This window comes from Harpia harpyja, chromosome 6 (assembly GCF_026419915.1).
Source record: "Harpia harpyja isolate bHarHar1 chromosome 6, bHarHar1 primary haplotype, whole genome shotgun sequence".
Taxonomy (NCBI): Eukaryota; Metazoa; Chordata; class Aves; order Accipitriformes; family Accipitridae; genus Harpia; species Harpia harpyja.
In genome coordinates this window covers 25138930-25163597 of record NC_068945.1, presented here as the reverse complement: position 1 = coordinate 25163597, position 24668 = coordinate 25138930, and the positions used below count along the sequence as shown (strand labels likewise).

At 43.9% G+C, this 24668-nt stretch overlaps 1 protein-coding gene across 6 annotated transcripts in view; it reads right to left on the bottom strand.

Moving 5' to 3' along the window:
• Window positions 1-24668, bottom strand: part of ABTB3 (ankyrin repeat and BTB domain containing 3) — a 192916-nt gene that overhangs the window by 41634 nt on the left and 126614 nt on the right. For 3 of the 6 annotated variants that reach the window (XM_052789751.1, XM_052789749.1, XM_052789750.1), the window contains exons 4-7: window positions 21483-21635; window positions 7378-7543; window positions 3891-3980; window positions 683-784 (exon numbers count right to left, since the gene is read on the bottom strand). In XM_052789751.1, coding sequence (XP_052645711.1) covers window positions 683-784; window positions 3891-3980; window positions 7378-7543; window positions 21483-21635 — 511 coding nt within the window. The remainder of the gene's footprint in view (window positions 1-682; window positions 785-3890; window positions 3981-7377; window positions 7544-21482; window positions 21636-24668) is intronic. The other 3 variants (XM_052789753.1, XM_052789752.1, XM_052789754.1) reach the window with 3 other exon arrangements.

Below are 24668 nucleotides of genomic sequence, written 5' to 3'. Positions count from 1 at the left end.
AAGAACCAATTGCAGCAGTGAGTCCAAAAGCTGTGATCTCCATCGCGGACACTTCCACGTAAATAACAACAACACTGAAAACAAAAGTGGCCAAGGAGAGCAGAATGGAGCCTGCGCTCCAGCCCCCACTTGGCCATTTCTGTCTTGAGGCCTTCACAGTTTTGGCGCTTCATTAAGCGTGCCATAGACACTGCTGTTTTGAAGAATAAACCTTGTCAACTTTTGAGATGCCAAAGCACAGAACCAGCACATCCCACGCGACACCTCGATGGGGGAAGGAGAAGGAGTGCTTCTCCCGCTTTGGAGCAGCACAAGGGGTGTTGTCCACCTCTCCCCCCCCCAAGGCAGCTGTTTCGTGTTTGCTAGAATATTCTAGTGTAAGAAAGTGTAATGAATGGATAAGCAAACATATAAAACAAGTGGTCAGGAAGGAGCACAAGGAGTTGTCAGACTTTCTTTGGTGCAACTTTGCTTTGAAATTGTCCTATTTAAACCTCATATTGGTTAAGGTTTGAACACCGTATTTGCTATATAATAGGTCTATTATATATCAGTACACTCTAGAAGAAGCAGAAGTAACCAATATGAGTATGACAAGAGGATACTGGTTTGAGATGGATGTAATTAGAACTGAAGAGGAGAAACAAAAGAATGAGATGCAGGTAGGGAAATACAATAATACCTGAACTACAGGAATATGTCCATGCAACACAGCAAATGTCAGAGCTGTCCAATGGCGGGTCTCAGGGTGGACGGATGGGTATTTATGAGCAGTACTGACAACCTACAAACAAATTAAAGTTATTTTTTTAAAGAGCTATACGTAATAAAATTCAACCTGCCTGAGAGCCAGGCATGTGAGGGAGTAAGTGAAACAGAAAACCTGGGAAAGGTGCTTTATAAAATGTTTGGCTTCATTTTTTTCCTGCAAAAATTTTCTCAATATTAAAACTGTTCATGCCGATTTTACAGCTTGAATAGAGTTCATACCAAATGAAGTCTTTTTACCAACTACTGTAGCTCCACCTAAACCACTGGCCACCAGATACTTTTGCACAAGGTCAAAACATCCACAGCTGGTTACAGCAGCACACACTGGGGAAGCAGGGACGGATCAGGACGCTTACAGCTAAGGACCGCTCCCACTGACTTCTCCAGACCATGTATCAACAGCCCCGGGTCTTGGGATTGCTCGAGGCCCAAAGAAATTCTTTCCACATAAATCAGTATGACTTTTGTCACTGCTGTCATGAAAGACACATCACAAGCCCTACCCTAGAGTTCACAGGCGTGCTTGCAGGCTCCTCCTCTCCCACCGGAGGAAAAAAGACAGCTGAGAAGTGATGGGGCAGAGTGGCACTTCACAAAATGTTTTAAGAAAACTCCTTTTACTGCCTTCTCCTGTCTGAGTTGAGTTAAAAAAGCAGGGTGGTGACAGTTAAAAGGAATGCAAACTATATCCTTAGAAAACAAAATGGTATTTTTCACATTGCTCCTTCCATTTTCTACGCCTTAGTGCCTGGTGCCTCTAATGTAGACATTGAGGAAGATGAATAACCACTCTTTGCTTCAGTTTCCCCGTCTTAAAGATGGGAGTATTAATATTGATGAGGTTCACAGAGATGGTAAAATCTAATGAACAATTGCAATCCGAGACTGCACACTCAGATGGAGTGTGACACTAAAATTCAAAATCTTATTATTGATCTTCAGAGGAGGACTAAAATCAGAGTAAAAGATGCACCATCTCTGTCTCATCAGCCAGCTAAGCTTTCACTACGTTGTCTGAAGTACTTTTATCCATGTAGCGGAGCAGGGCCAGTTATTAAATGCTCGGTTGCGTTAGCAGCTCGCATTTCCAAGCGCCACATGCAGTGTTTTGCTAGAAGCACACGACCAGGCCCTCAGTCCCAAGGACAGGGATGAGGGCAAAATCTGAAGAGCCCATGCAGATCCTGCGGCTTGCCAGAGAAGCGGATCTGCACCAGCGCCTGGCTGTTATCGCCCAGATTTGCCAAAGAAAGAGCTCAAAGTGCAACAGGAGAAGTGTGCTGGCCTCTGAGCAAAGGCACGGGGCTTCTTTGGGTCTGGGTTTGCTCAGAAGGAAGAGGATTGAGCAGCTCGAGCCTTGGGGTTTAGGCTGGGGAGCAAGAGCAGCAGAGGGTGAGGACGGGCAGGATCACGGTTCAGTGAACGCATCCAGCTCCTCCTCAAGCACGGATTCCCACCACTGTTCGGGGCAGCCCACGGCAAGCGGCAAAGAAAATGAAGTCGTTTTAACTCCTTTGCTCCTTTTTTTTTGGTGTTTGCAAAAGACCTGCGGTTGACGGGGCGTCTAAGGCCTCAGTTGAGATTTGCTGAGCAGCTACAGGTCCCACTGACTCCAGAGTGAATTGCAGCTTCTCAGCACATCTGGAAATGAGTCCATTTGAAGCTACTTTTGGAAACATATATATATAACTGATTTGCAAAGTGAAAGGGGGAAAATGATGCAGGCACCTGACAGAGTATTTATTTTTGTTCATGGTTGATTTGCCTTTTTTTTGCTGTAATTGCCCACTTTGCACAGTTGGTTGTGGTGTGCACAAATCATCTTATAATTGCACACCATAATTATTCACAGTTCTTGTCCCAAAGTGTTTTCATTTGATTTTAGAGCAAACACTCTACAGAAATGAATCAAGGAGGTTCACATTCTTCACTGGAGCTGTTCTCTCAGATGTCAGCAGTTTCAGGAAGACAAAACTGTTTAAATTTGGATTTGGTTCAAGTCTGGAAGATTACTGGAGCAACTGGGAGCACTGCTCCTAATGAAAACTTGTCCTAGGAACCAAATAATGCCATCTCACCTCTGAGCCACAGGCAGGGTTAAAGGAGAGGTGAGTCTCCATGCCCATCTAGTCTTTGGTGTGCCTATCAAGAGCACTAACAAGGGTTCAAATATTCAATTATTGCCAGCTCTTGAGGGTGGTGTGCTTGAATTTGGGGAACTGAAATCATCAGCTGATTTCACAGGAGCCACCAAACAGCAATCAGATAGTAACGACTATCAGTCTCTTAGAGGTGACATCCATTTCTACTTTTAAATTAGATTTTTTTAAAAGTGCAAAACGTCTGGCTGAAAGCAGTGACTACAATTTATCAGCTCACTCAAGTCCAAACAGAACAGATGGAACACAGATAAGTGAAGCAGACAGCTTAATTTACTCATGACCTCAACAAATTGAAACTGGAATCATTAACAAATAGTTCTTCCATGGATTTTCAAACAGCTCTTTAAAAATGTACATACCTGCATTGCACAGAGTTGGACAACAATCTGTTTGGTGGACAGATTGTGTAAGTTTGTGATGTGCATTCATCAAAGAGATGTTTATATTCTGGAAGCTTCAAGCTCCTCATCCAACAGTTTTAGCCCAAGGCACTTTGTAAAATAAAACAGTGGAACCTACATTGCACTTGTGTGCTGGGGGTGCTTAGCTGGAACGTCCCAATGCATAGAAATGCTTGAGCTTTGGCAGGTTATCACACGGGTATTTCTTTTACCCTCTTCATTTTAACTCAGCTGAGATTCAGAGAGTCCTTCCAGTATCATTAGAGCTGTGCTCCATGCTACTGCTAATGCCTGTATTCATTGCAGTGTGCAAACACAACTAAATCAATATTACCTGTGGGGTAAGTCCGATGACTTGACCCCTTCTGTGCAGTGAATCCCAATATTAACCTAATGCAGTTTGATTTCACTATTCATTTCAAGTGGTGCCATCCAGGATAAGACAAATTTATTTTCTTTTTAATTCTTGGGGTTCTCCCTCTGCTACAGTTTCAGGGGGTAGTTTAAGATGTAAACAAATAACAGAACAAAGATATAACCAACAAAAAGTCCTCACCTCAGCATTCAGATCTGCTCCAGCATCTAGCAGCATCTGCACCATAGCCTCATCACCCCTGACACAAGCATACATCAGTGGAGTCATGCCCTAGTCATTTTTTGGAGTTAAAAAACAAAGGAATTGACAAATTTAACACAGAACACTCTTTGATTCTTTAAACAATTATTAAAGTATATATCATCAAGACTAACAGTATGTATTTAACAAAAGCCATTACCTCTGTTAGAGACGTGCCCCTCAGACTAGCAAAAGCCAAGCATTTTTGTAAAATCTCCATTTTTGTTGTCACTTGTGTTGACTGTTTTTTTTTTTCCATGTTATCCTCAGCTTCCTCAGCATGGTGAGTGAAACTAGGCTTGTCAGCCTCACCTCCATCTTCATATACTAAACTGAGCATCTTTGTCTTTGGGGCCCCAGCAGAGAAATATTTTTATCAAAGCAACCGTATTTCCACAGGTATTTTAAAAAGACAATAATTCTATTCAGTTTTCTGTGATCATATTTGCATAAAATCTAACTTTTTAATTACTGAAAGAGCCTCTAAACACATCTCAAGCTCCTCTTAAGATAGGTTAGATTCAAGCACAGCTTTTTCAACATGGATACTGTAAGAGGCTGGAAATGTAAAGGCTTTGTACAGCACTCCCTAGCAAACAAGGACTTAATTTTAAATGAAATGCCAGACAGCATTGTTGCAAGTTGCTGGCTCTAGGAAAACATGGTCCTGTTTGGAGCAAAAGTAGATTAAGTGACCCTTCACTACAGAACCACCACAATACAATTTGTATTAATCCGAAATACCTGCTGCGGCTGATCACCGTTTCCCTTAAGATAAGTATTACTCTGGCTGTGGTAATGACTCCAGATGAAACCATGAAAAAATCATTAAATCTACCGTAAATTATACCAGAAAAAGCTGCTTATTAAATACAGTAGGGGGTGTTGATCAACAGCCACCAGTTGTTTTGCAGTAAATCTATCGCAGCACACAGCTACCTCTGATGCATGTTTATAGCCTACCTCGAGGTCCCCTGGTAAATTTGCTGTCAGATGATAGCCCGTTTGCTGTTTAACGTGAGTGCTGCCATGAAGTGAAGTTATTTTCAGAGAAACTGGAGGTGCCTAGCATGGCCAGACACAGACCCATGACACCGCTTTTCCTAGCAAGAGTCCAGCACCATGATTTTTGCTGAACTACCCCATTTTTCCTGTTTGCATGCAGGGCTAAAGGTAGTGGGTGCTGATGTATGGAAGGGCTGCTCTTGCAGAGAAAATATAAATTAAGGTTTGTCCCTGCAAGGTACTTAGATCCCTCCTGAAACACACTGAGCATTTCACAGGATCAAATCTGCAGTGTACTTATGGAGATAAAGAGTTAAGCGAATAGGCATTTGGGTCCTCATGCCATTATGAAGAAAAAACAAGTTCACCTCAGGCAAGGAGAGTTCTTGGGTGACTTGAAGTTACTTGCAAAGAGAATTTGAAACTACTTCAGCTACAGTCAGTGGCAACACATTTCCTTTGGCAGTCAATAAACACTACAGGAACAAACAGGACCATGAGAATTACAAAAAATTGTGTTTGGGCCTTGAAACACGAGGACGGGATGGCAGCTTAAAATTCAATACGTGTTCCTTCAACTATTTTTTCAATTTCTGTAAGTGGCATCATTCGATAATTAAATCAAGGGTTTAGCACAAGGGGTCTAATCACATCTGAAGAAAAGAATTTGAAAACGGGGTGCCCGGGCTCCGCCCTGCAAGATGCAGCACGTGGGCAGCTGCGGCAAAGAACCCCACAGCAACGCCTGGAGCTAAGGGTCTGCCTGGGGACCACACGGGATATTTTGGCCCTGTTGAAGCTGAAGAAGTACTTACCACTGACTAAAAGGGGCCTGGAATGTCATGCTGCAGTATCAGGGTTTTAAAGCATTAATGAGGTTTCTAACCTCCCCTTCCCTTGCACTGCTGTCCCTGCTGCTTTTGTTTCTGCCAGTCCCCCCCAAGGCTTGCTCTGCAGCTCAGTCTTGCACTGCAGCATTGCTCAGCCCCCCTCTCTTTGCACATGGGAGGAATGGATTTTTAATGAGCCCATCGTTTAGTGTTCGACGCACACACAGGAACACGGTAACAACATGTACAATCAACGCAAAGGACATTTGGCTTTTGGCAAAATAAAAAATTACTCTTTCTTTCAGCCTTGTATCACTTAGGGCTCTGTCCTGCAGGATGTGGGATCCTGCAAGATGTGGGATGCTTGATCCAGCAAAGCATTTAAGCGCAGGCTTAACTTTCACTCAAATAGGATGTAAGCATGTGTTCAGAGTTAAGCATATGATTAGGTACTTCAGTGAATCAAGCCAGAGTGTTCCCAGGTTTCAGCCTGGAGGACAGAGGAAATACGCTGTTAAAACTTTCCAGGTTCAGACTAACTTGAAATAATAATAATTTTAAAATGTATAATGTATGAACCTTGGAATGAGCAGTCTGATACTATTTTTTTTCAGGGAGTACTGCCCTCTTCTAAAGCTTTTCTCAGATGAATCCACAATATCGACTCAGACAGAAGCTACTGAACAGCAACATAACTCACATTCCTGGAGCAGCTTTCATCTCAGAAGACCTAAACCAACTAATGGTCCAGCTCCTGTTCCAAGCAACCACCTCAGGGGCGGCAGCCATCTGCCTCCTGCCAAAGAGGATGCCACAGCTCCGGGAACATGCAGTGACACTTTCATCAGGAGCACCAGCAAATTCAGGGGCCTCTATTTCAAAAGGAAACAGTAGTATCCATGGCTATTGTTTCCCTCTGGGAACGGGGAACCACCTCAGTGAACATCACAATCCAAGAGACTGCTGCCTGTCGGTAGCTGCAGAGGCAGGTTTATCCCCGGACACAACCACCAGCCTCAGGGAGACATAAATCCAGGGAAATTTAGGCTCCTCAATTGGAGGATGTTGGCCACAATGACCAACGGAGAGGTAATACCGCAGAGGTACTTTCACATCTGGAAGGTCAGTTCAAACTGGGTTGAACTCAATTAAAGAGCACCAGCAATTAATCCTTTCCTGCCGGGGGTTCGGTGGTGCACATGAAATGCGTTGCAGATCCCAGGGCAGTGTTCAGTGGAAGGATGTCCACCTCACAAAGCCCTGCCCCACACCACTGTTCATGGCATTGAAGCAGTTTTAAGTATTCAGATCAACGCTAAGCTCTCTTGGGATCTCCTTCTGGCTTCAGTTCACTGTTAAGAAAATTTCAGGGAATGCATTCGCCTTCATGCTGAGTTACCTCAGTACCACTCGAAAAGACCAAACTTAACATAGATGTTCACCTGGCAGTGCTTTAAACTCAATGCTAAGTAATGCCGGGAAAGCACTACGGTCCTGTCTATGTTTAGCTGAAAGCTGGGGCTCGTTTTCTATGATAAGCAGACAAAACTCTCACATTTCACAGTTGCTTCTTTATGTTTCTATCTCATTACCTGTTCACTCATGCTGTTAATCCCATCCGGCCCCAGCAAGGATATGGCTTGTTTAACCAGATCTGTTCGGCCACAGTTGAGCATCCGGAAACCCAGGTCTTGCTTGAACTTCGCTTCAGTGGCAACTGCATCCAGTTTCCGAGATGCACAAAAACAGTCGTCGATTCTGTGGACGTGAGAAATAAAGTCCCTCAGAGGACAATCAGAGGACAGACCTCGCTGTCCCTAGGAAAATAATACTTTGCCCTATCTCTGAAAGATGTAGGTCATGCACGCATTCATTCTCATTTGACCTGTATGTTCGAGGGAAGTGCTGAATCGGAAATGCTAATGCAAGCTAATGGAGATTGCCCTTGGTCTATCTTTTGTGGGACAAGTTATACATTTTATAAAAAATTGGGCAAAAAAAGCACAGCTTTCATTTGATTTTGTTTCCCTGTTTAAGCAATGCACAAAACATTCTCACTGCAAGTTTTCTCTCTGCATGGCGAGGTTATCCGGTCCCCCTAATCTCTGAAAAGTTTCGGGGGCTTCAGTCAGCTTTGAAACTACATCAAATGGATGTATAATCATTGACAATACAACAAAGAGAAAATAATGTCGCTCCAAACGCCTTCAAGGATCTTACCTGCACAGCCCCAGTAACAGGGAAGCCTTTTTGGAGCAGAAAGTGGAAGTTGCAGAATGCCAGACTGGCGGAGGTTGGAAGGGACCTCTGGAAGTCGTCTGGTCCAACCCCCCTGCTCAAGCAGGGCCACCTGTAGATCAGGGCACCGTGCGATCAGGGAGAAGGCAATCTTGCCAGGTAATCATGGCAAAACACCACAAATCCACGCTGGCTGTGTCTAACAGGTGTCATTCTTTTAAGGTCTTATTCAAAAGATCTCCAAACCGTAAACTGCTCAAGGTAGCCATTTCAAATGGAAGAAGGGCTAGGAGTTATTTAGCCAAGATGTGAATCTACAGCTCCAGAGAGAGCCAAGCGATTCAAATCTAATGTTTATCCAACTCAGTTACATCTTATTAAAAGACAAGATTTGCTTTTCTTTCATGCTGAGGAGTGTCTGGGGCAGAGGGTGGAGTCCAAATCCACAGTGGTTTTGGTGTGAACTTGGATAAAGGACTGTTTGGAAAAACATCACTTTCATTCTCCAAAAATGCTAGGTTAGAAAATGAGGGGCTACTTATGAATGAAAAACAAAATAAAGATCAAAAGTCAAACATACTTCCAATATTTCTTTTCTATTTCATATGTGAAAAAAATGCAGCAAACCAAAAGAAAAATATACACAGCACATCATTATCATTTAAATTTCTTCTTCAAAGTGCTTTATCAGAGCTTTATAAAATATATAACACTGCTTAATATTTAACAGCAATATGCAATGAATATGCTGTTTATATAGAAGCAGTGGTATGTAGTAATAGCTACCGCTCTTCCTCTTTCAACAGAGGAAGGAAAGTGAGATGGAAAATACAAAGTATTTTGATCAAAGCTTCTGCAGTACTTAGTACTGAAACTGGCATCTGAGCTCAAGCTTGCTTTCTGCTGTGCTGGGCCACGACCCGTCTGGAAGACAACAGATATTTTGTTGCTGTTCATTCTATGTGCCCAGTTTGGGTTTTGACTGCTAAAAAGTTGATGTCCTAAGAATGCAAACAAGGTATGCTTGGAGTATCATTACTCAGGGGAACAAGGATGATGCTTCATCACAACAGTTTGCTGCAAGATTAATGCACAACACTCGGTCACAATAAATACACCATAACAGCAATAACAGATTCTGCACCAGTAATATGCCTAAAACAGAGATGAAGAAAGCAACCCATAGCAAGGCTGGGTTTTCTGCAGTAGTTTCTGAGCGAGTTTAAGGAAAAGGCAAAACCAGCACAGACAAGGAAGGGCTGAGCTCAATGACACCAGTATCCACAGGAGCAATTGTGGCTTAACACGTTCACACCATATGGCACATTTCTGACACAAGAGCTACAGCAACATTTGGTACTTGTTACCCCCATAGCATGAGATGCTAGAGATCATCTGTGCCCTCCTTTAACGTATGGCAAAGATAAAGCACACTCAGAAGTTAGGTCATGGGGGTTTTTGGGCATGGAGAGTCTGGTTCTCCCAGCTGCAGCTGGCCATTTCCAGATGATTCTGGGCTGAAAATGAGGTGGTTCCTCGGCAAAGTGCAGCTACAGAAAGATCTAGACATCCTCTGAGGACTGCAGAGGTGTCTGCCACTATGAATCACTGCCTGCGTTAAGTCACTGCTTCATCATTTGTACTGAGGTATATAACATACACTCTGAATAAAATGGGTCAAACTCAGTGCTGGCAGAAACAGGCAGAGCTTCGCTGACGTCAGCCCAGCTCGGTGCATGCAAAACAATAGTTGATGATCTCCTCTTTAAAAAAAGCCAGATTTTGACCTGGGTTGCACACTCACACAAGGAGGAAGGAGGAACAAGGACCTATCTCACCTATCCTGTACAGGCTGCCCAGATCTCTGCTCTGGCAGGCGTTCAGAAATTACTTCTCCATAAGTAACTCCTCCATGAGTTGGCTCTGGTCCCCTAAAAGCACATCAGTTCACCTGCTTACTATACCCGAGGAAGGAGATTCATTAATTACCGCAGATATTGGGTTATCAGTGAATTAGTACTCCTCAGTCAGCTGGGGAGATAAGGGTCTTGGTCGGAGGGCTCCGGGATGCTACAGCTGTACAAACACTGCAACAATAACACGGATGCAGAGGAGTGCCTGGGACACCAGCGCTGACAAAATGTGATCTAGACCAAGTACCACAAAACAAGAAACCACTCGGTACAACTCAGGACGACTACCAGTGGCCCACTGCCTTTTTACACCCAAAAAGGACTCATCATGAGTGAGTTATAGACCCAATTTATGGGACACAGCAAAGGGAACTATATGGCAAAATTTGACATAGATCATTGTGGATAAAGCAGATAGTGATCAAACTGGGGAGTTTAATAAAACAAGAGCATGATGCAAGGGAAAGGAACAGGAGGATGCTTCAGAAGAGAAAGCATAGGAACATCTCGAAAAGCCAGAGAGATGAATGAGTTAAGGAAAAGGAGATTTAACACGTACAGATAAAAAGCAGTGAAGAGACAGATCAAAAATGATCAGGAACTACAAGTACAGAATAGGAGAACACAGCATCACTTTTAACACTGGAGAAAGCCAACTGGGAAGATGGTACAGCAGACAGATGGAGCAGTTGCATTTCAAAATGAAAACTGAAAAATCAAAAAAACCCCACCCCAAATCCATCAAAAATCAACGCTAAGCCACCACAACACTGCATTTGCTCCTCCTCCTTCACACCATTAACTGCATAATGTTGATTCCAACAGGAGCAGAGGGTCTCTGCTCCATATTACACTGTATAAGGGGATGCTGCTCCATCACGGATACCATCCACAATCACAAACATTAAAGGATGCAAGATAAAAAAGGAGGAAGGGAACAGGCACCCAGGCTTGACTCACTCAAGACTTCTTCACTTTGGACTGCAACGAATACACTGACAAGATATGAAGAGGTGGGAAAGGGATGGGAAGAAGCTTGAAAAAGAAGGTTGACAAGGAACAGTTAAGTCAGCTATATATATAGGGTCACTTTTCAGAGTTGTGAAACTGTGCCTGCAAAGGAAGGGAAGCCAGCGTAAGCGCAAACAGAGCTGGAAACCTCCCCAGCAGTTCACGGCCCTTTTGCCAAAAAGTCTTTGTGATCTTTCCAAGCACACAGGAGGCTGACACTGGCCTGACCGTGGGACGTCCCCTCCAAGGCCACCTTGGTTCGTTGCCAGATTCCACCGGCTGCCAGCACTCGCATGGGTTGTCCTTTCCCCAAGACCTCATCCTGCAGAAAAGGCGCTTTTTCATTGAAGGGGCAGGGAAGGCTGACGGGAGGAGCAGAAGACCACGGGGGGCCAAAGCTCTTCTCCCCCTCTTCTCCCTAGGGACAGCCTCAGGATGGCAGGACATCACCACCCTGGATGCTGGCTGCGTCAAGGGAACTTTGAGGTCCCCCCGAGGTGACACAGTGACGAAGGCAGGACTGACCTGCATCCTTGGAGGGTGATATCCTCTCTCAAAAGCCTGAGCCCATTCTGGATTTCCCCATTTAGTAACCTGTGGGGCTGGGCACCACCACCGCTGTACACATGCTCCCCCTCCCAGAACTGAGAAGTAATATGCTTGAATTAATAACATACACTGACCATAGTCCTTGTGCTCAACAGCAAATCCACCCCTCTAATTCAGGGGTTCAATCACACAGCCTGCAAACTGCCTACCTGGTCCCTCCCTACCATGAATCAAGCAAACAATTGCCTTTATAAGTAAAAGGAAAATCAGAAACATTTTAGAAAATTTTCTTTAGAAATCTTCTTGATTTTACATTTGTAGCAAAGCTGTGACCACATTTTTTAACTTACAATGCAATACAATTTTCTCCAAGTCCTCTTTTAATTCCTCACAGATATTGCTTCTACAGCGTTATCTTCAAGATCATTAGTGTTGCCACTGCACATAATTAACTTCACTGTGGCTTTATATGGGTAATGCCATGGTAAAATTAATTATTTGCAAATGGTCACTGTCAAATGCTGCATGGTGACCATGACACTCTATCGTACTCCAAAATACTCAAACCTCTGAAAGGAGTCAAAGATAATCTTCTTCATTTATAATGGGTCCTAGCAGCACAGCAAATTATTTTTATCTTTTCCCAAACTCACATTACGAAAACATAATGCAGCACTTCTACAGCATCGGTTTAAATGCAAGGGTTTTTTTTTCGTGTTCGCTCAGACTGACTAAGATAGGGTCTGTGTGGATCGTTAGTAAGTTACTCATAGATTGAATACATTTGGGAAAATGGATGATTCAAAGGCAAAGTGTGTCCATCATAACTAGTAGATGCAGCAGCTCTCTTATTACATAGCTTTTTAATTATTTGTTCTTTGGGAGGGGATTATTGCCACAGTCAGTAGTGAACAATAAAAAAAAAAAAAAAAAAAAAAAAGAAAAGCAATGCTCTGTAAATGTTACCAGAAAAGAAATAGGAACATCTTAATCATGTCCTAAGCTATACATGCCAGCATAGCATGCTAGTAGTTGATTTAAAAGAAATGGAATGCAGACTGTGATGAGCAGCAGGACAAATGTTCCCCTCCGCTGAAATGAACAGATCATCATCCTGATAGCCAAGCACCAAAACTTTGTTTGTCCACCTGGGACTCAATCACCAGTCCTTTCAATTAAAAGAATGATAATCAATTAATTAAATCCAGCTTTTTAGCTCTGTGGAGTTTATTCAGTCTGTCTCTGCCCTAAATATGAATGAGGACTCGAGTCAGAAATTATAGTTCAGCTGGTTGGAAGTCTGGAAGGAGTCATATTTTAGCCAGCAATATACATGCATTTACAATGCTGAATTTCCTGGGGTCAGGGATCACAGTTTTGATCTGGCTATGCACAGCCTGTAGCACAAAAGGGTCCTGTTCCTTGCCTGGGGCTCTTCAATGAGACTACAGACACAAACGGCAATAGCAGGAGCGGCAGACGATTTGATTTAAATTTGTGAGCACTCTTTTTTCCAATGTGGTCGTTTAAAAGGGAGTATAATGCTGATATTAATAGGACTGCAATATAAATGCTATATTGAGACAATTATTTGCATTTTCAGTTTTGGAGAGAGGGAAACATAAGCACAAACATGTTGATCAAAGTGACGAACAGCACTACTTTTTAATGCAGACATAACATATCTCCATTTACTTTAATCAGGAGCCAAATTAAGACAAGAAAATAAAAATACTCCAGATATTTATTAGCCAGCCTCTTATTCTTGTCAAAGGCCTGAGAATAAATTGGTTACAGATACTGGAAAATACATTAAAAAAAGCCATGTGACTATCAAATGAAGACCCAAATCTATATTTCAAAACACTCTTAATATTACAGTCCCATGTATATAGGCCAGGAACAGTGTTCAAAATTGAATCTGACTTCAGATTTTGAACAAGACCAACATATCATTTGGGAAAATTTGGGTAGAGATTCATCTTTCACATAAATAGATAGCACAAGTCTTCACTAATGAGTGGAAGACAATATGTTATCTGTATCCTAATTATTATATTCAGGAATGGGTATGGAGACAGAGCATACGAAACAGTAATGAACTTGCTTGCAATGGGAAAAACCCAAGAAGGCTGGATCCTAAAGCTCGTAAAAATACAAGCGTGTTCTGCCCTAAAAGTGAAGGAGAACATGAGGACATGGTCCTCCCCTTCAATGATTTGTTTTATTACTGCTGTCTTCAAGCAGCCGGTTGGCAGGGGAGGTTGAGATTCACCTCGGGAAACCCGTGCTTTAACTTTTAAGTAATAAAATCTCCTTCATCCACTGGCACCATCTGCCCCAAGGGACTGCTGGATTTTGTCAAGTAGCTTCTTTGCTACCGTTCACTGGTTTGGCATTTTTGTATCTAATTACGGCAATGGCCATGGCTGGTGTTAAAGGATTAGTGAAAATTTGTGGGAAGAACAAGGACATTCAAGGAGCTAGGCAAACACCAACCATCCCTACTTAAAAGCGGCTGTATCTAATTAAATAGCAGAATTTCTCAGCAATTTTCCACTCGCTCTCCCTCTCCAGAAACTCAGCCCCTTACCCAGTGCATTTTAAGAGAGAGCGAAGAGCAGTGGAAATATTTTTTCTGCCTTCAAATCTCTATTTATTAAAGTCTATTTATATTTCCGTGCTCTAGTACAAGCACAGGATTTCCATAAATAAAACATTAAATGCAACTCTTCCTCTTTCACTTTCTAGTTAGAATTGCATATGTGTGGTATAGTATTAAGATGACACGGCAAATGGTATAGACTGCTCTGAAAGAACAAAATAACACATCTTGTCTTTACGTTGCTGTATTTTTTCCTTTCCACAGTCTTAAGAACACTCTCTAGAATGAGCCAAGAATGCTCTCATGTTAAATAAGCTTCACTCTTGAGGCTGATAATGCTATTTTCCTAGAGAGCCTTCATTAAAAGGGATAGTCCCAGACAGAAAAGCAGACTTACGTATTCTCAGGCCAAGGCTAATTGGAAACTAGGACTGATTTTCAACTGAAGACAGGTCTTCAAAGGCACTCAGACACTGCATTTGCCCAGAGACCTTTCTGGATCAGAGCTGTAAATGCAACTCGGAGCCCTGGGTGAGGCGGCGACAGGGCAGCGGCTGCGGGAGCATACGGGACTGGAGGGTTAATAAACCCAGTCCTATGCTGCAGCAAGGCTTGGATCCATCTACACTTTCAGTTTGAACTTACTCGTGACTTGTTAATATTCACATATTTCTGTGTCCGCACTGCCCTTTAAATAGTATATTTTTCCTCCCGCAGTGTTTACTCCTGATGTATTTCTAGAGAAGAGTCACATGTTCCCTCAGCACCTGCTTTGCTCAGCTGAATGAGCCCCTTTCTTCTAGTCTTCCTCCACAAGAACATTTTGTCAAAACTCAAACCACCCCAGCCCATTTCTCTCTACCTGGTCCAAGGTGAATATTTTTTTGACCCGGACGCAGGATTTGCGATTCCACATCACTTCCTACCACTTTCACGTACAGAGGCACCAATATTTTCCTGCTTCTATTGGAAATACCTCTCCCGATGCATCCTCAAAATGCATTTGCTTTTTTCATGGCTGAGGAAAAATCCACTTTTGTGCTTTACAATCATTCCAAGATGAAATACTGCTCTACAGTCTTTACCACCGCCTTTCAATACTCAGCTCCCAATGTAGCATATATTAAACTGCATATATAGTGTGTATGTTACATATAGACTGCAGTATGTATTTTTCTAATTAATCTCCACATGGTTGCCTTCCATTTGTGGAAAACTGCATTTCACCCCATTTCTTTTGTCCCAGCCCTCAAGGTCATCCACTTTTTCCTGGATGATTTCCCAAACTTCCTCTGTCAAGTCAGGACAATGCCTCTCAGCACCGTGGCATCAGCAAATTTTAACTTCATGAGCACACCGCTAAGATTTGTGCCAAAACCCTTTCTGAAAATTAAAAAAGACCAGTTCTTAAGACTGAGAGCCGAAGATCTCTGCTTGTAACCCCATCACTGCCAACCCAGCCCTTGTCACCTCTCTTGAAGCCATCCCCTGCTCACTTTCCAATTCCTTTACTAACCCCCATCTTCTCTGCCTTAACTAATAGCTCCCTGCACGGGCTGCATCAAATCATTCACTCAAGTCCAAATAGATGAAATCTACTGAATTTCCTTGGGGCAGAAAATCAGTTATCTTATCAAAAAGTTATTAGATTAGTCTGGCAAGATCTATCTTTAGAAAATCTGTGTCACATTTTATCCCACTTTTCCCTCAACAACGTGTCTTTAATCAGTCTTTGCTTGAAAAAACATTCGAAGGCCTTGCACCAACAGCCTGGAATTTTCCTCGGATCGTTTTTCATCATTTTCAAACGTTGGGCATTACTATTATTAATCCTTAGAGTTATGGCACCACTCTGGGCTTTGTTAAAAATATTTCTCTCTGACCCTCTGATTTTGTGAGGCAGCTTTCTCATTGCTGGCATTGAGATTATCTGGTCACCCCAATTTGAGTGCATTAAGCTGCATGATTTGCTCTCCTTTTGATTACTGTTTTTCCGTTTTCATTACCTTGTTGCTATTATTTATTCTTCCTTTCCCCCCAGGATTTTCTTCCTGAAAACAGAGGCAAAGTATTCACTTAAGTTCTTGGGTGATGGCCTCTGTTGGCACTGATGCACACCTCTCACAGGTGTTTCCTCAAGGCCAGCACTGATAGATACCAATTTCACCTCTGCCTCCCAGGAAAAGAGGAGAAAAACGTGCATGCCCGTAGTCAGGAGCAGAGATAAGACCCAGACACACAGCCAGGCAGAGGAGAAAAGGGATATTTGCTGCGTTCACTATACGTGAGGCCCAGCACCCTTGGGGAACTCAGCCGTAACTCCAAAATGCTGCTGAAGTGTGTGAGCAAGCGATTAAAAGGGATCAAGTTATGGCTTTCCATCTGTGCTCTGGCACAAGCTCTGTCACGCCAGCTCCTGCTCTTGCCAGCTCTGCCTTGACCGGCAGCGATGCTGCCACCTCCAACTAAATTTAACTGGACGTAACAGGGGGGTTCTGACCGCACCAGCGGGGTTGGCATGCAAACCCTGCTGACTAGCTCTGTCCTCCAGCATCCCTCCAACCAGGGGCTGCAAACAAGGGACTGCGATGCTTCTCATGGGCATCCTGGTGGTACCAGAGCCCGAGGGGTCTCCACGGGTTGTATGTCAACATGGGACGGGGCAAGAAGAAGACAGACCCCTGTGGGACTCTACTCGTGAGGAGGCTGACAGCAAAAATGCCATTTCCCATCACTGCCCTTTGGGTACAGCTGCCAAAAAGGACTTCAGACCTCTTTACAGAATTGTCCCAGGCTCCTCCTGCCACAGTGTGGCATCTGCCTCCAGCGTGTGGCCATGGTGGACAGTAATGAATGCCACAGGGAGCAACCTCGCTTCTCCACCGTACAAGAGAAAGGCGCGAGCCTTTTCACCTATGGATAAGAAGAAACCATTCCTCAAGACGACTAAACTCTGCTTTTCCTCCAAATCCCAGCCAGGAGCTTCACAGCCTGCTGGGCAAGGGGTCAGGGGACTCCAAAGCATGAGAGGGCTTCCAGACACCCCCATGGCTGCAGAGAAATGCTCAGCCTCATGGGAAATGCTTCTGGAGGATCTTGGTGCCATGGGGACACATTCGGTGTCCCTCTTCATTCAGACACCAGGAAGGTCCCTTGTTGTGGGCTAGGTCAGCAACTCTGCAGGGCATTCCTTCCCCAGCCAAGCTGGTGATCAGATGTCCAGCTGCGATGTTTGGGGTTCGGGAGCCAGAATCCCACCCTCGGACAGTGTAAGCTGGGATCTCCTGAAATGCCTCCTCCTGCATCACTGCAAATAGCAGGAGTGAAGACGCTGCCCACCCGATTCCCTTCAGCAGAGCACAGAGCCCTTCTCGGGCCCAGAAACACCCAGGTAAAGCAGCTTTCCCAGATAAACCAGGTAGGGGATGACCTGGAATCAAAGAGGTCTGAGGCAATGCCGAGGGTAGAAGAAAATACTTCAAATAACACACGGGAATTGCCCTTTGAAGAGGAGAATTGCACTCACATCTCCGAGACTGTGGATTTTTTTTCAATTTTTGCTGCTTCTGGCTATCAGGACGAATATGCGCACGCATGCACACGCTCGCACGCTAGACTATAACCTTCTTTTAACCTCTGACTGGCCAGAAAATAGCCCTTTATCCAGTCAGGTGCAGAAGTGACGAAGTAACAGTCCCCAGCATGACATTACCACCTCTCTCGGGTCAGTTTGTTCCAGCACCTTTACATCCTCCAGGATTGCCATGATATATTGCAACCAGAAATGAAGCCACTGACCCTGATAAAAAGCACGGCAGCCTTTGTGCTGAGCAATACAGGATGCTCCTCCCTTGCTCTGTTTCTCTGCCGTCAGCCTCCAGTTCCCAGATGTAGTCATCCATTAGCAATCCTCCCCACCACATGTCTACCACATTGGGGTTTTTTTTGTTTTAAACAGACATCCCACAGAACAGAGGAAGGAAAGACATGCAAAGAGCTTCTTGTGTTTAGGTGGAGCAAGGGGAAAGGTACCCCTTGCAGATGTGATGACGAGGAGCAGCCAAAACCAGGCATCTGTTTGCAGCCAGCCAGACCCAGTACAGACTGAGAAGTGACGCTACCTTATCGTAGCAGAAAAGCAGGTCAACGCAGTTTTTACCACCGTGCCCCTTTTTGGCAACAAATTACCTTCCTCCCTGATGCCTTCATTAATAAAAGGTCTAGAGCAGGGAGCAGAGCACCCACCTTCACCAGATTTATGCCAGCAGAGAGCTACTTTGCACATGGTTTTCTACTGACTACATCCAGCTGCCCCAGGTGGCCCAACAGGGCCTGGGTACAGGTGAGGCTTTATTTAAGTCTGGTCTCCCACTATGACAAAGAATATTTTGGACACAACTTGGGCTTCCGTCCCAGCTAGCTGTTATGCATCCAGCAGTCAATCCATCTGTGAAACCTACCTCCTTGCAAAAGGTGGAGACAACTGGTCTATCTAAAGCTTCCACTCCCGGGGGAAGGTGAGTATTTATATCCCTGCTCATGTCCCAAGGCTGGGGAAAGGGAAGAAACTTTCTGGCACGTCCGCTGCTGTAAAACGAAAAGAGATCAAGGAGACAGGCAGCTCCTGCCTGATTCCAGCTTCCCTCGCTCCTCTACCCAGAGCAAGAGGAGCTCCTCTTTCAGGAGAAGAAAACATTGCAAGAAATTAAGATGATGGATTTTTAAAAAAGGATCAGAAGAGGGGAGAAAGAAAGGAAGTACCAGAATGAAAGGCAGGAAGAAAGCAGAGATGATTTACAAAGCCACATATTGGGAACCTTACTGCTGGAGTATGTCATTGTGCAGGGAAGTGTCAACATGAATCTGCTGGGAGACCTCCACGCTGTGGTTCAGATAAGAAACTGAACATTTGGGTTTTAACCAAACTGATCTTGAACTTCATAGCCTTTGAGATCCTGCCCATCTCTCCCTCTCCCCGTAAGCATGTTTTTCCAGTGCAGAAGCTGATTTTGCTTTATACGTTTGCAATGACAGGTTGTGAATCAACACCGTGGAATGATGCAATATCACATGGGACCACGGGAACTTTTGGGTTCAGGTCTCTATATTTTAGGTACTAAAGACGACTGCTAAGAAAAGCCTAGAAATTGAACCAGTTTCAAGGTTCTACTTATTAAGCCACTTCTGTAAAAGTCACAAAATATATCAAGCTAACTGCATTCAAAATTCTTCAGCTGTCATCCATCACACAGATTATTTGAAAAGCCATCCCCTGCAAAGTTGTTGTATTTTTCCTCCCCTCCCAGTGTTTGCATTTATGGAATTGATGCTTGCCGAGGAGTTGATAGTTGGATACACTCCCTCCCTAACGGGGAGGCATGAAGGGCTGGCGCTTGGCTTAGTGGAAATGAGAAGTGCCGAGGGTCTGCACTGAATACAAATAAAAAATTACAAGCTGCAACGTTTCAAATTAACATCCTGATGGCTCACATTATTCTTCAGAAAAGCTCAGTCCTTCCTTTGATCTCAGGATCACAGGCAGCCGGGGTCTGATTTGTAGCTATGCAAAGAACCTGCTGCATTACGCCAGCAGTAGGCACAGACCTTAAAATAAACCCCAAACTACGCAGACACTCATCTACAGACCCCTGCTAGCACAGTAGAGGGAGATTGTCATTTTGGGACATCAGTGGGTGAATCAGGCCCCTGCAGTCAAATAAGGGCACATTGCAAAGTTTGGTCTCTCTAAAATCCAGAATTTGTCTCAGGAATGATTTCTCTTTTCATTCCCAACTGACTAATCCCAGGCTGCGCTCTTCAGGCTCATTCCCACTTGCAAGACAAGCAGGACAACAGCAATCACTTCTATTCGTTATGAAATTAATTCTTGGTGGCAACTTTAAACTGACTGCTGACTTGTTCCCCATAATTAATAAATTCTTCTGCAGCATAATACAACTCTCCCCAACTTCAAATGATTTTTGAAACTCCTGGAAAATTGTCTAACAGTTGATGGCATTTTCTATATAGAGAGAGGCACTGAGAAAATACAATTTTAAGAATGGTATATTGTGGGGTTTTAATCCACAGATATTTAACTGTATCTACCTTTATTTTTAAGACAGAGGATGTAGAGTAGAAACATTATTGCCTTATTTGCAATCCTACCTAAATACTGGAAGAGGTATTAAATTAATTATGCCTTTTCAAAACCAAGTGCTAGGTCTTCAGAAAGTGCGTAGTACCTATAAGTCCTGACATTTCAGTAGGGACGCAGAACGCTGCACTTCTGGAAATGAGGGCCACGATGGTCACACCAAAGGGAAGCAATTACAGGCAAGATTTGAAATCTGAAATGCTCAAGATTTCGCTTTTGAAATTCAACGTATTTCTTCAATTAAATATTGAATAGCTGAGCAGATTGAAAAGCCTATGCAGATCTCAAAGTAAAGTATTATATTCTCTGGTGAAAAAGCATGTCAAGGCCAGAGTCAATAGAAGGCAGCTGCTCCGATGCAGGTTGTCACAGCTAATCATGTAGATCACTCCTCTGCTTTCTATGTTGCAGTAAAGAATGCACCTACTGCTGTATGAAGAGGCAGACTACTGAGAATTGGGGTTTATGTACAAATTTGTGAAGCAATAGCAGTGAGTAATTTCTACTTTGGCAGATTCAGATTGCCTTTTCATATGAAAATCAAAACCAAATATATTCTTGACTCCAGAACAGCCCTAGATCATGCTTTTATACATGTACATAATAATACAGCAAAACAGACACTAAAAACGTATCCTGGCAATAGATACTTTAAGACTTCATTAGAAAACCAAAAGGTCACATCTGATACACGAAAAACTCAAATTATCTAGGCTGACATTTACAGCTAATTTGAACCGACATTAGCATGAAAAATACAATTTTACTGCAAGAGGTAGTCTTACCTAGAAGTTTAAATGTGCCCTTTAAGCATTAATGCTGAAAACAAAGCCCAGAAAAATATCTGCAGCCCTGCCAATTACATTTCGGTATTTTATAGCAAAGCAATGTGAAGCAGACAATTAGCAGAAGATTTCAGCCCCTCATTAGCAAGCAGAACCTAATAGTAAGAGAAAAAAAAACACCACCATATGAGCTCTGACTAGCAGATTACGGGCTCGATCCAGCTGTGAGATATTCAGGCACCCATTACCATGCAACCAGCTTATCCACGGATGTGAGCAAATACCAGGAGCCGATTCTGCAACGCACACAGCAACGAGCCCGAGCATCCCTGCACCTCTCAAGGCAATAACAGAGCCCTCTGCCTGCCTGCTCGCTCGCTCTCACTAGGAAAGAGAGACACGTTTTGCACAAAGCAGCCGATTTTTTGTGTGGACTTACTTTAACTGTCGAGGTTCGCAGTCAACTCCCGGCAGTAAGAGCCTCGCCGCCTGCCGTACGTCATCGCTGTCCACCGAGAAACTGCGACGGTGCCCCGCGTGAGCCACGGCAACTCGTATCCACTCCATCAGGGGAGGCAGCACAATGAACGGCCTGGGAAAGCACACAGACATGAATGCTACAGTACACTAGCGTCAGAAATAACAGGTATACAGAGACAGAGGGCAGGGGGGTGTGCGTGTGCATGTGTATGTATGTGTGAGGATATATATTATACAGAGAGAGAGAAGGGAACAAGCAAAACAAAAGCTTGGGAGAGCAAACTGGCTCAGCTAATTTCAAGCAGGTCTAAATCAAGATGCCTCACCCTGTCTCCAGAGCAGGAGTATTTGAAGAGTGAGATTTATGAGCCACGCTCATTTATGGGGCGCCTCTGAGGTCAGTGCACCCGCCGGGCAAGCCCTCCCTCCCCGCCGCATCCTTCCCACAGTATATCCCGAAAAGAGGGCAGGAGCCTGGCAGAGGACCACGTCCTATTCTGGCTGACGTGCCGGGCTGGGTACGCTCCCCAGCCGCTTTGCAAGAGGGATGGGAGAACGAACCAGGGCAAAGAGAGGGGATGCCCCCCCCCAAGATGCCAAGATGTACTGTGTAGGTTATCCGTGAGCAGTGTCAGAACTCAGACTGTTTCGTTTCACTTTTAGCGGTATCAAAGCGCTACACCTTTGGGTACCAGCTGTTCTGCCACTTGAGCAAAAATACACAAAAGTGCCTGCCCAAAGTGGATGGTGGGACTCTGGGCCACAGCCCCAACTTGAGCAAAGTGTGGATGCTATCGGAGACACGGTCCTTCACTCCACAAGACCCGGACAGCCCCATGTCCTAGCAAGAGCTGCCCAAACCTTAGACGAAGCTTACAGTTTTCCCCATCTATGCTAAAAATTATTTGGGGACCAAGAGATAAATGCCAAACCTTTAATGAGAATCATAGCTCCAAGTCCTAGTTTGGAGATAAAAATAATAAAATATCTGCAGCTGAACAGCTTGGAAGGTCACTGCCTGTTAGATCAAGGTAGACAAAATCCGCAGAGCAATGCAAGCTGCAGCAACTGCCCTCCTGTCCTCAACAGGTCTTTGCGGCTGCTTCATCACCTAGCTGCCGTGTCCAAAATGGTGTCTCCTCCGCAGCTGTACACAGGAGACAAAGTCTGTGTGGGGAAGGGATGAGGAAGGGTAGAAGAAATCCCTCTTTATAAAACTATACTACAAAATTCTAAAAATTGCAAAATCATTAAAAAATAATAAATCTGTCCAAGAGCTACTTGAAAACTGTGCCGAAAGTCCTGTGTCTAAACAGGACTGCTGAAAACTATTTAGACAGAGTGAGGCTGTTTCATCCACACTGTAAAGTAAATACCATGGCTACAGGATGTTAACAGAGATTGCTATAATATTAACAACCAAAAAAAAAAAAAAAAAAAAAAAAGAGAAACTTGTAAATGACTACTGTCCTCAAGGAATATCTGTAACTAACCTGCTCTTACCTTCTTCTGCTGAACCTTTTTCTTTTGTCTCATTTCCTATGTGGCTCCTTTTCCCCTCCTCTTTAACTGTATATTCCCTCCATTTATTACCTCAGTATAACATTCTAATATTGGAAAGATTCCTATTGCTGCAGCATCATCCCCTGCTTTTGCTCCCTCCTCTTCTCCTGTTCCTTTTCATTCAATATTGCTTTCCATTACTTGCCTTTCCTTCTGCAGTCCCTCTTCATGGAGGGGGGGAGTCTGGATTAGGTGCCCAGTAGGCAAGTACTTTACATTTTAAACATGTAACTTTATCCCAGAAGGATCTAGCCTGAGAAAAATTATTTAAGATGATGTTGATTCTGGAATATCCTTTTCCTATTTATAGCTCTTTATGCCATTTATTTCTCTTTTGAAGACTTGACTTTACATAGCTCTGATATTAATATTCTCGAGGAGGGATGAGATATTTCAAAAGTGCCGAAGGACAGAGAAGCCCTGAGGCCACCAACCTTCCCTAGGACGCTGGGTTCCCAAATCTCACGGGCGCTTAAATGAACAACGTCTTTTTGAAGTATGACATCTTTGGCCGACTTGCCACTTTCATCATTATTCTATTCAACCACATCGCTGTCACCTCAAGACCAGGCTGCATTTGTTTCCAAGGCTTTTTGCTCTCCCCAGACCTGCCGTGGCCACCCAAGGAGCCAGATAAGGACAGAAAATCTCCCGCAGCTTCTGTAAAACGATTTCCATAATCCAGCTCATTTGTCGTGATGGTGGCAGCAGTCAGAGGAGGGAGAGGGGAAAAGCAAGAGTGTGTCTGCTCCTGGAAGGTGACCTGCTTCCCAGGTCACCTGCGACACGTGTCCTCGGAGCAGAAGGGACCCTCTCTCGCAGCGTTAAGGAGCTGGGGACAAGTGATCGGTGGGAGTTGTTTTCAACACTTGCTGAGCAAACAGCGGAAAGGGCGCCGCAAATCACACTGGAAGTGTGGAGATGCATATAGTTACCCACAAAACTTGGTGCTAGGAAAACAATTCAAGGGAAACTCAGTTCTAGGTTATGGTTTGCATGAGAGAATGTGGTCTGGACCACAGAAATGAAGATAGGCTTGTACGGAGCCTTCCTATAACATCTGCTGGGTGAACAGATAAGCAGAGGACCATGGCTCAACAGGGGACTCAGGGGTTCATGCTTTCTCCTCTTCTTGTGCAGGTCAGAAACTCAGCCAGCACAAAATCTGCCCCACCACAATAGGGAGCAGAGCAAATAAAATTATTTACAGGAACTGTGATAATTGCACTATAAAATTGCTTTTTTTTTTACTTTCCTGGTCTTGCAAACTTCAACAGAGAAATAGAAATGAACGTGGCTATTTGGTGCAATAAATCCCCAAGGGGAAGAGAATCAGTGTTCTGCAGAAGCAGTGGGATTTTCTCTAAAGACCAATTTCAGTCCCTACATCAGGACATTGGAGTTCGCTCACAATGTATTACATTCCTTTTTCCAAGGCAAAAGAAATCATCACTGTGTATCTAAGCATGTCAGGGAATTTGTATTTTGAGAAGAGAACCAAATATGGCTGCGTGCAATAGGTTAAAAATACCCTTCAAGAGTCTATGCACCACGTGAAGGGGATTTTTTTTATTTTAAATAC